A 12,135-nucleotide genomic window follows, 5' to 3' on the forward strand; every position below is an offset into this window, starting at 1 on the left:
TGTGGCCTCTAAAGCACATGGATCAACAAACCCCATCAAACTTTCAGGGAGATTAACAGAAGCTATGGGTTAGGTACAACTACACACAGCACATCAGCAGTCATCCTCTACCTACTGGCGACGCCCCCGGACTCCGTAGCTGGCGGGACCAGCCGACACCAAGCAGTCGGTGACCGCCGGGCAGCTACCGAGCGCAGGAGGTGACCACAGAGTCTACGACTAAATTAGTACCTTGTCCCACTCTTCGGCGTCCATCGTATGTGTGTACCGTACGGCATGTGGGGACTAAAAACACAACAGGTTATACAATTTGTAAAGAATCAGTTTAGTATTTTTTTTTTCTATTTTCCAAAAGTTTTTTTTTGTTAGTATGAGAAGGAAAGGAGTCAGTTGAGATGTTTCTACAAGTGGAATTTGAGGTTGCTATAGAAGTTGTTAGCATGTATGCTAATGCTAAGTGGTGAAGTATTTCATTCTGAGGCTGATTTGATTCTGTTAAACCTTCAAATATATATATATATATATATATATATATATATATATATATATATATATATATATATATATATATATATATATATATATATATAGTGTTGGATCATCATCGCTTTGCCAGTGCTTCGGTTCTGTCTGGTACTGGAGCCAAGACGACTCTTTTGATTCAAGAATAAAGTCTTTATTGCCATAGTACAGCATTTAAAATGTAAGATAATGAGATTTGTTAAGACTTCTGGCATTTTAAAAATGTACACTAAGGAAAGTGAAAGAATATAAATCTTGTCTACTTTATTTTAAATGCTGGAATTGTTAAAATATTCTTTATCTTGTATTTTCTGTCCGGATCATGAATATTTCCTAATCGAATTAATATATTATTTTTTATTTTACCCATCTTATTTTGTTTCATTATCTGTTATCTTGTTATTAATCTCACTATGTTTATGTTAACCTGTCATGAACATAAATTCAATCCTGTCTTGTGTTTACAACACTGACAACACAATCTGACTTTGACATTAAATAACAATAAAGACTATGAATCTTGAATCTTAAAATGGCTTTGGTAGCTAAACATTGCATGTTAAGCAGGCAAAACATTTTTGACAATGTAGCTTTGACTGTATTTTGATGAAATAATATACATCGTCTCTCTTTCTGTCAGCGTTATTTTGGGGCTTAATTGTGTAAAATAAATATTTAAAAAATATTATTTTAATTTTTAAAATCAAACTTTAAACTTATGTTTTGAAAATGTTTTCCTACAAACAACAATACAAACTTTGAGAATATGATGCATCTCGGCTTCCGTTAAGAACACGACCTGTTCGACAGCAACGGAAAGATCGGGTCCATTCTACTTCCTGTTTGGCTTTATATATTTAGCCAATCACGTCGTCGCACAAACAGGAAGTAAACAGAAATTTCTGCTAAATAGCAAGTCAGGTGATGTTCTACCTGGAGTTGGAGCCACATTCATGTATTTTTTACAAACGTTAAATAAAGATTTTCATTGAGAAGAATCTCAAAATCTGTGTTGCTTTTTGGTTACAGAACCGCTGCCATCATTGTCCCTAGTAATAACATAATAATAACAATAATAGTAATTGTTTCCCTTGATAAACGCTACATGTTAGGGAAGAAAGAATCATGTTTGACTCTCGCTGGGCAGCTCTAAGTAAGTGAGGAGCTTCGACTGTGTTGTGCGACGATCATGAGAAACACAAAAAGGGACAGAAACCATTCGCACCTTAAACTTAAACTCGACGCCTGAACTGGATCAACCAGCAGAAAACAAAACACACGTATAAAAAAACAACAAAAACAATCGACACGTCACTGCTGTCGTTCAGATGAAAGGAAATGATAAGATAAATACCGGACCCCCCGCCTCCCCCCCCATCCTTCCCCTCCCCCCGCTCCCTCATCACTGGTACTGAGTGATGCCGCACAGGCTCGGTGAGAAGAACAGGAGGGGGAGGGGGGGAGAGCTGCGGCAGCCATTTTATAAAGCTGCATGTAAACAGGCAGATCCGTCCGCCTCACCTTCCTCCTGTTCTTCATCAGCCCGTCGTGTGTCGTGTGTGTGTGTGAGATACTCACCCGCTGGGTCCGGGTCTCTGTCCCTGGGTGAAGCGCCAGTCGTTGTTGGGGGGCTTTTGCTGCAGGGAGAACAGAAAGAAAAGCAGCATGAAATACACGTTTTACTGCATCAGTGTGTGTGTGTAGGATACATGTGATGTGTGTGTGTGTGTGTGTGTGTGTTGAGCATGACAGACACAGCTTAAGAGCTGAACAAATTAAGTGACTGTATATCTTGTCAACAACTTCATCATGAGACTTGGGGGTGTTTTGACAAGCTCTAGATAAATAAGAAAGTAACAGAAGCTAGTTTTGAACCAACAATCACTTGAGCTAGACCTTTAATATATAGAACTTATGATAAAATGACAACGAATGAATCCAAAATTACATGTTTAATAAATGTATGAGTTCTTTATTACTAATTAATTGAAGTTAATTCTTCACCCCTCAAAACCCTGTCCTTTTAACCAGGAATTAAACAAGTCTCGGGTCCAGAGAGGCTCGTAAACCAGAGGTCGTGATGCTGAACAACGAGAAACCTCCTCACACAGACACAGACACACACACGTCTTGAATAAAAAGCTCTTGTCCTCCTCTTGTATTCTCAGCCGTGAGTGGGCTGAGAATACAAATATGAATTTCCTCGACTCGACTTCTGTGAATGAACAATCGAACGTGGGCACCAAAGTTTATCTGAGATTTGTCAGCGAGAGAGAAACTCCAAACTGGAGCCAAACATGGATAAAGAGGCCCGACATTCCAGCTGTGTGACTCGCTCTCATCTCACACACACACACACACACACTCACACACACACACACACACACACAGAGACATAGGTTTGTCTTTGCCAAGGTCGAAACTGACTGCAGGCTTGTGGGATAAAGGGAAGGACATGGATAGTTTAGGTTAACATGATGTACAAGATAAATATATTTCGACTCCTAATACTTTTTGAGGTTTATTTAAAACCATGAAACTACTTTTCTTTTTAAATGTGAATTAAAACCATGAATATGTAGCAGCAACTTGATATATTTGTAACAGTTAGTTAATTTACCCTTTAAATATTGGTTATTTGATTTGAAACGTGAAGGGATGTTTGTTTTAAACATCACCTCACACTAGTTTGTTTGCTGAAACCAAATTTTCTCCCAACAAAACCAAAACGTAAAAACACTTCCTTAAACACAAACCGCTAATATTTACGTGTGTTGTTAGGATTACAGGAAATAAACTGCCACTGTAGCAAGAAACCCCTGAAGACATCAACTGTCACGTTGTTTCAATATTCTGTGTCAGTGGAAAGAATTATTAACACAAAACACATGATGTCGATGTGTGTGATGTGTTCCATACTTTCTTTGTTTGGTAAAAAAAAACAACAGATGATGATTAAATGGTTGAATTATGAAACTAAAAGTAGCTATTTAATGCAAATTTAACTAAAATATAAACAAACAAACCTAAAAAAAATGCTGAGTAATTCTCACGTATAATATTAATGACTATTTTTAAGCAGAAAACTCAAAACTCTTGACGCACAGTGAAAGTTTTTCCACTAAACTGTTACTTTTACTTGAACAATCGTGTCAAAAATATTTAACATGACTTCTTTAATCGCCTCTGATACTCAGAAACAAAGAGTACATGTTGTGACAAAGGTTGAGGAGCCAAACAACACTCGATCTTCCACCCAGTGGAGCGAGTCGCCAACAAAGTGTTCTAGATAAGAAGTGACGGTCGATAATGCACAACAGCCCACAGGGTGTTGCCGTGGTTACGTAAAAAGTGGGGGAATAATTATGCGTGAATCACAATCTCACACACTTCCTAAAGCAGCTTTTCCAAGGGCCATGCGAGGCTGCGGCACACGTGTGCGAGTCAAAGACTTCTATCTCTTCCACTATCTCTTTCATTCCGTCCTCGCTGCACACGTGTCACTGGAGCAGCGACAGATGGTTCCCTGTCGACCGACCAGACGACCTACTTTAGCCTCACCATGAGCCACCAAGGAAAATAAAATAAAAGGCTTCAGATGAGAATCAATAAAATAAAAAAACAGCCTTTAAAAAGGACTTTTGCACAAATTGTCCCAAATGTTCAGAAACCGCCTGCGTCATGTGCTGGAACAAATCATGAGGAGTTCAAAGGGTAACAGGAAGTTGGGGGTCAAGCCAAGTGACCCAGATGAATTCCTGTTTTTTAGCCACTGCTTCGCCCCTCCAACCTCTATTTTAGCTTTTCTAAACATTCTTTTTCTCCTCTGTTCTCAACACTCTGGACTCGGTTTCCTCCCATCCATCTGCTATCAGGGGTTCCTGCCTTGGCCTGGGTCTGGACTGAACCATTGAACAGTTGAAAGTATGAACTTTATCTTTGACTAAACAAGTTTATAAGTGATATTTACTTAGTTAATGATGACTGGAGATACTTCTAAATGGTTCTGAAGGGTCTTCCACACAACCTTTTGGAAATGTATATTATGTACAGACATAAAACCTGTGAAAAGAAAATCCCACCTCAGGCGTTAAATCTTGATAAATATTATCCTTTTAAAAGTTATTTTCATTCAGCAGATGAATTAATCTTGTAAAAGAAAAGACCCTGAATTATATACTCAAGATTATAAATGTGTAATTTAAATGGAAAGTTATGTTATTTAGATTTTAATCTCCAATATATAATAATATAAAACAGACATGACACATGACTAAAGCCAGCAATGCTAGCAACTTGCTAAGCTAGTAAGTATAACATACAGTTTGAACAGTTGGAAAAGAAACAGTGTCTTCGTAAGATCCAGGATGTGTAAGAGTTACAGAGAGGCATGTAAACTAAGGCATGGTAATAAAATGTGACTGTATTGAGAGTTTTTAAACATAAAGAATAATATCAAAGGCATAGTTTTAATAATTAAAAATACATGTTTTTAAATTATTTTGAATGGATGCGAGCGGCTTATCTACGTGATACCATCGGGAAACTCATAAATTGGACAGTTTTTTTAATTTTAAAGTGTAGATTTATATTTATAATGGTATTAAAATGTGTATTATGTCATTTACAACAGTTAAATTGAACGTTTTATTTCTCTTAAATAAGCTTTTTGTCGTGTTGTAAAATAAATGGACCAGTTCCGTAGAATAACCCAGATTATTTTTAGTTTGGATACTCGTCATTGATGACCCTCAAACCGCAGGAGCCCCGTTACATCACAGGCACTCTCATCAAAGCATCCCCTCACCTCGGCTGAGTTCATAAGGTGCTTCCTGCTGAGCGTGGTGCTGAGCGTGCTGTTGTCGCCCAGCATGGGCGTCTTCATGAACACAAAGTCGCTTCTGCTGGACAGCGTGGAGTAGCAAGGGCGGTAGGTGCGCGTGTGCGGGTCCTGGGGGCCCCCCACGACCTCCATGTAGCGTATGGGTCCGTCGGTGTTGAGCTGCAGGTGCATGTCCTTGCTGGGCCTCTGATGGTAGCGACTGGTCCTGTGGCTGCCATAGCAACAGCATTCCGAGTCCCCGAACCCAGAGTCCCGGTGCCTCAGGCAGCGAACCATCAGGACGACGAAGGTGATGAAGGACACCGCCGACACGCAGGCCAACGAGATGATGAGGTAAAAGGAGATGTCCGACATCCCCGTGCTGCGGTAGAAGGGCGTGTGGCGAGGAACCGCCGGCGCGTCCTTGACCGCGTCCTTCTCCTCCACGGTCACGGAGATGTTCACCGAAGTGGACTTCGGAGGATCGCCGTTGTCCTGGACGACGACCAGGATGCTATACGTGGAACCCTCTTCCTCCTCCGTCCACTTCCGGGCGGTTCTGAGCTCCCCGGTGTGAGCCCCGATCCGGAACATGCCGGCATTCGGTCCCGGGGCGATGGAGTAGAACAACCAAGCGTTGTGCCCGCTGTCCGCATCCAAACCCACCAGCTTGTTTATGAGGAACCCTGACCCGGCAGATGGGGGAACAGAGAGCTCCAGCCCCGCATCTATCGGAATGACCGGGTGAACAATCGAGGGTGTATTGTCATTCAAATCCCCCACGAAGACATGCACCGTGACGTTAGCAGTCCTGGGGGGAGACCCGGCATCCCGGGCCTGAACGTCAATCTTGAAAGCATTCAGCTGCTCGTGGTCCAGGGACCGCATGCTGTAGATCTGCCCGCTCTCCGGGTTTATGTAGACGTAGGAAGACACCGGAGACCCCTGGATCATGGTGGGAAGAATCAAGTAGCTGATCCGAGCGTTGTCGCCCTGGTCCGGGTCGCTGGCCGACACGACAGCGATGGGGGAACTCGGAGCGTTGTTCTCTGGGATGTCCACCGAGTAGGACGGTTGTGAGAAGACGGGAGCGTTGTCGTTGACGTCAGACAGTTTTACCACGAAAGATATGTGTGAGGTTAGCGAAGGAGAGCCAGCGTCGGCGGCCCTGATGACCACCGTGTACTCCGGGGAAGACTCACGGTCCAGTTTGCCGGACGTGGTCAGACTGTAATGAGTACCGACGGCCGAGTTCAGCTTAAACGGCAGACCCGGTTGAATAGTTAACGTCAACTCGCCGTTCTTCCCCGAGTCCAGGTCCCGGGCACTGATCAGAGCGATGGCCGTGCCCGGTTTGGAGTCCTCGCTGATGGGGCTGGTCAGTGACGTCAGACTGACCTCGGGGACGTTGTCGTTGACGTCCACGACCTCGATGACGACGTTGCAGGAGCCTTCCATCGCGGGCGAGCCGGCGTCCCTGGCCTGCACCGTGATGTGATAGGAGGACGACTTTTCATAATCCACGTCCCCTTTCACTCGGATTTCACCATTTTTGGAGTCAATACTGAAGAGTTTCACGATCCGGTCCGGAGTGTATTTACTGAAAATGTAGGACACTTCTCCATTACGACCAGAGTCGCTGTCTGTTGCATTCAATTGTGTTACTAAAGTGCCAAGTGCAACGTTTTCCAACAGGCTGATTTTGGCAACAGGTTCATCAAATAGTGGTGCATTGTCATTGACATCGAGGACTTTAATGGTCAGGAGAGAAGTGCCCGACTTCTCCGGCTGACCCCCGTCCACAGCGGTCAGCAGCAGTTCAAACGAGTCCTGAGATTCTCGGTCCAGAGCCTTGTTCACCACCAGCTCTGGGAACCGACTCCCATCACTCTTGGCTTCCACGTTCAGCGTGAAAAAGTCATTCGTGGCCAAGTGGTAAGTGCGTAAAGAGTTCGTACCCACATCTGGATCGTGTGCGCTTTCCAATCGAAAGCGAGTACCCGGAGCTGCCGCTTCTGAGATGTCCAGAGAGATCAGGCTGGTGGAGAACTGAGGAGCGTTGTCGTTCACGTCCACGATGTTCACCAGGACGCGCTGGATCTCCAGAGGGTCGTCCATGAGGATCTGAAGATGAAGCGAACACTCCGAGCTGGACTCGCACTGCTGCTCCCGGTCGATCCTTTGTTTGATCATCAAATCTCCGGTGCTTTGCTTCACCTCGAAGTACTGCGTGCTGGACTCGGACACGACCCGCAGCCGCCGCTGGACGATCCGCTGGAGGCTCAGATCCAGATCCTTGGCGATGTTCCCCACGATAGATCCCGGGGTGAGCTCCTCTGACACGGTGTAGCTGAGCTGAGCGGACGCGCAGGAGAGCAGATAGAAGAAGCAGAGTCCGGGCAGATGCCTCCCTCCTCCGCGGCGCCTCGTCTGGCCAGACTCCATTGTGCGCAGAGGAACCGGAGAGTTTGGAAAAGTTTTCTCTCCTCTTGGCGTCACGTCGCCATTATCTCGTCCGAACTCCAAACTCGTCCAAACTTGACACGCATGTCCGCTTCAGGAAGAGAGCGATTGGATGTTTTGACGCGATCATGTCCGCCGCGTTGGGGGAAAATGAGACGGAAAAGTACTTCGCTCCCCGGACGGAGACTCTGCCGTGGCCCCTCTCCGCCTCACTCCCCTCGTGGGCGGAGTGAGGCCCCGGAGCCGGCCCCTCATTGGAAGAGAGAGCCGACACTCAGGGCGAACTTCTCAGTGACTCAACTTTCTCCCTCACACACACACACCCCTACACACACACATTTATACACACACAGACAAGTCCCCAAATAGAAGACAAAAGCCAACAGAATAAAGAGAATTAAAACTACTTAAAAAAAAACGATTTACATAACATAATTAACTACTTTTATTAAGGCGAAACTACAAAAATACAACTTAATAAAAGTTTTGCATTTTATTTAAATGTGCAACTTGTACCCACAAGAGGGCAATGTTTCCAAAAGTTCCCACTAGTGCATTTATTATATAAACTTGTTGCTCCTGATTGTATTATCATTGTAGTTATTGTACAGTCGACTAACCTTTATGAATTTTTTTTGTCCAACAAACTTTTATACTTTTATGTATTTATTTTGTGTTTTGTGAACTGCTTAAATACTTTAATGAAGAAGAGTGTATTTAAGGATATTTGATTTATGCTTTCATACGTTTTATTGTTTATTAAATCAATTTAGATAAATGGACAACAATATTAAAAGAACCCCGTAAAAAATTGAAGCATTCATTTACAGGTCACCTTAAATTAAAGTAACACCAGGAAAAATAGTTATCATCCAATGGACAAAAATGGAGGCATCAAAAATCGTAGGTCACATTCAAAATAAACTATTTCGCACTTGCACCACATATAGTGTTTTATAACATTGTGTGTGTGTGTGTTGGTGTGTGTAGGTGTTACGGTCTGTGTGTGTTATGTGTGTGTGTGTGTGTGTGTGTCTGTGTCATGCGTGTTTGTGTCTGTGTTATGCGTGTGTGTGCGTGTGTGTGTTATGCATGTGTGTGTCTGTGTTATGCGTGTATGTGTGTGTTTGATTACGAATATATTGCTTTAAAATGTTACAAGTGTTCTAAAAGCAGCACCTCTTCTTCCTCAAATAAAAGCAGCTCTGCAGGTTCAACACTGACGCACAACAACTCAACATCTCGGTCTGCTCACCTGCTGACTCTCAAAGGTCCAGGTACTGTCTGGTAAAGACGCATCCAGGACACTGATCACCTCCTTAAAGTCGGTGGTGCTGCTGGGTTTGATCAAGGTGAAGTCACTGTACTCTGACATGGGAGACATGCAGGACCTGAAGGACTGACTCTGAGACATCATGTCTCCTCCCAGGACCTCCACATACTTTATAGGTCCATCAGTGTTGAGCTGGAGCTGCAGGTTTCTGTTGGGGTTCTTGTAATCGTCACAGTCTGAGTGTCTCATGCAGCAGGCGCCGCTGCTTCTGCTGCTCCTCATGCATTTGACCGCTAAGATGAGAAAAGTCACCAGAGACAGCACGGACACCGAGGCCAGAGACAGCATCAGATAAAGAGCCAGTCTGTCGCTTTTCTTACTGGGCTCGGATATTTTGTGTCTCAGGTCCAAGATGGGCTCGTGCAGACCGTCCTCCAGCAGGATGGACACGGTGACGCTGGCGGACTGGACCGGTTCCCCATCATCTCTGATCTCTATGAGGAGTCTCTGAGAGGAGTCGTCGTGCTCGGACACGGAGCGTTTAGTCCTCACCTCCCCTGTGTACTGGTTGACCGTGAACAGAGAAGCGTCTGTGGCCTCCGCCACTTTGTAGGAGATCCAGGCGTTATGACCCGAGTCGGCGTCCACGGCCGTCACCTTGGTAACCAGGTGACCCGCTTTAGCGGAGCGGGGCATCCTCTGATGAGAGAGGGAGCCCAGGGCGGCGGAGGACGGGTAGATGACCGAGGGGGCGTTGTCGTTCTGGTCCAGGATGAACACATGGACGCTGGTGTTGCTGCTGAGAGACGGAGAGCCCTGATCCTTTGCCTGGACCTGAATCTGAAACACCTTCAGCTTCTCGTAGTCAAACGAGTGCATGCTGTAGATGCTGCCGTTATCTGAGTTGATGTAGACGTAAGACGAGACCGACACGTCCTGAACTTTAGAGTCCAGAATAGAGTAAGAGATTTTAGAGTTCTCCCCAGAGTCCAGGTCAGAAGCAGAAACTGAGTACAGGATAGATCCTGGTACTCCGTTCTCTTTCAAATAGACGTTGTAGGAGGACTGAGAGAACACAGGAGGATTATCATTCACGTCAGTGACGGTGACTGGGATCGTTTTCTTACTGGACAGTGGAGGAGAACCAGAGTCAGTAGCTGTGATCTCAATATTATAATTCCAGCACTTCTCTCTGTCTAACGCGCCGCTGGTGATCAGAGCGTAGTTATTGGAAAAAGACGGTTTCAGGTTAAAAGGAGATCCTTCTCTCAGTTCTAACGTCACTTTCCCGTTGTCACCCGAGTCCAGATCTCGCGCACTGATGAGGGCCACGACGGTGCCGCTCGGCGCGTCTTCCCGAACCGGTTTTGGTTGAGATTTAAGAACAATGTCCGGTGCGTTATCATTGAAGTCAGTAATATCAATTTTTACGCGGCAGTGACCCTCCATTACTGGGCTGCCTTTGTCTTTAGCTGTCACATCGACGTCATAAGTCTTTGTGGTTTCGTAGTCTAACTGTCCCCTAAGTGTGATTTCACCTGTTAGACCATTAATATTAAAAATTGATAAAACAGATTCGGGGGTTCGAGATGCAAATGAATATTCAATTTCCCCGTTTAAACCTTCGTCTGCGTCTGTGGCCTTTACTTTAACAACAAGCGCTCCTTTGAGTGAATTTTCGCTCAGTGCTACTTTATAAAGATTATTTTCAAACACTGGGATATTGTCATTACTATCTAGTACATTAATGATTATCTGTGATGTTCCAGATCGCGCTGGATTTCCACCATCTACCGCTGTAAGTAGTATTTTGTGAACGGCATTTTTCTCTCTATCAAGAGGTTTTTCCAGAAAAAGTTCGGGAATGGTGTTTCCTCCCTCAATCTCTTTTAATTTAAGGGAAAAGCACTCGTTTTTACTGAGAGAATACGACTTGATAGAGTTGCTACCAACGTCGGGATCATCCGCGCTCTCCAGAGGAAATCGCGTACCGACGGCGGCAGACTCCGCTATATTTAATAATATTTCTCTAGAAACGAAACTCGGCGAGTTGTCATTAATGTCTCTTATTTCTATCTCGATTCGATGCAACTGCAGCGGGTCTTCGACGACCACTTGCAGGGGAAGAACGCAGCTGCTGCTGCGACCACACAGAGCCTCTCTGTCTATCCTCTCATCCACCAGCAGCTCTCCCTTCGCCACGTCCACGCTGAAGTACCGCTCCCCGGCGTCGGATGCGACTTGCAATTTACGGTCAAAAATCTCCGTCAGCCCTAGACCCAAATCTTTGGCAATATTCCCCACCACGGATCCTTGCTTTAGCTCCTCCGGGATGCTGTAACGAGTCTGCGCGTCGACCGTACTCCACAAAAAGAAGAAATAATGCCACCAAAGCGTCTGCCATCTCCAGCCTCGACACCCGGTCCTCTTTGTCATCCCCGAGTCAGTCAAATGAGCCATTGTTAATCCAAATAAAGAGCGCACACGAGATAGAAATCCATACTCCGAACGCGCGACGTGGACTGCTAAAATAAGAACTTCTCATCGCCTAAATTCAAAATAAAATAAGACGCAAGTCTGTAACGAAAAGAGACATTTAGCTTCTCCTCGTCCATCCTTCGAGCTCTGTTGCCGTGAGAATGAGGTGGGGAGGAGGAGGAGTGGATCTCTTTGTACAGTTCTCGCTGCTATTGGTCTACAGACTCCATCATGTTCATCCAATGAGAGGGAATAAGCTGCACTGACACACACACACACACACACACGTCTGCAAGATCATCATAGACGAGAAAACTACTAAATATGAGTTTAAATAGTCATTAATTAAAGTATATTTTGCATAAAATGTTAAATAGTTCACATTCGGAATTTAAAAAACGAAATAAACAAAAAAACGAAATAGAAAGCAAAGCTCAATTTTACACGAATCACCTTGTTATTGTACTTTGGAATTCTTTAAAAATAATCCAATAATTTAAGCCTTTATTATCAAACCTTTCTATTCTTTATTTAATTTAAAAAAGGCCTTCAAATGAACGAAATCCCTCTTCTGCTC

General features: G+C 44.4%; 1 protein-coding gene across 28 annotated transcripts in view; it reads right to left on the reverse strand.

Moving 5' to 3' along the window:
* LOC148072337 (protocadherin gamma-C5-like) overlaps positions 1-12,135 on the reverse strand; it is a 171,318-nt gene that overhangs the window by 6,734 nt on the left and 152,449 nt on the right. For 10 of the 28 annotated variants that reach the window (XM_087799913.1, XM_087799927.1, XM_087799926.1 and 7 more), the window contains exons 2-3: positions 2,101-2,159; positions 232-285 (exon numbers count right to left, since the gene is read on the reverse strand). In XM_087799913.1, coding sequence (XP_087656039.1) covers positions 232-285; positions 2,101-2,159 — 113 coding nt within the window. Of the gene's footprint in view, positions 1-231; positions 286-2,100; positions 2,160-5,329; positions 8,085-9,062; positions 11,700-12,135 lie in introns of those variants that run through there. The other 18 variants (XM_087799925.1, XM_087799935.1, XM_087799934.1 and 15 more) reach the window with 8 other exon arrangements.

The sequence above is a fragment of the Callionymus lyra genome, chromosome 9 (assembly GCF_982586985.1).
Source record: "Callionymus lyra chromosome 9, fCalLyr1.hap1.1, whole genome shotgun sequence".
Classification (NCBI taxonomy): domain Eukaryota; kingdom Metazoa; phylum Chordata; class Actinopteri; order Syngnathiformes; family Callionymidae; genus Callionymus; species Callionymus lyra.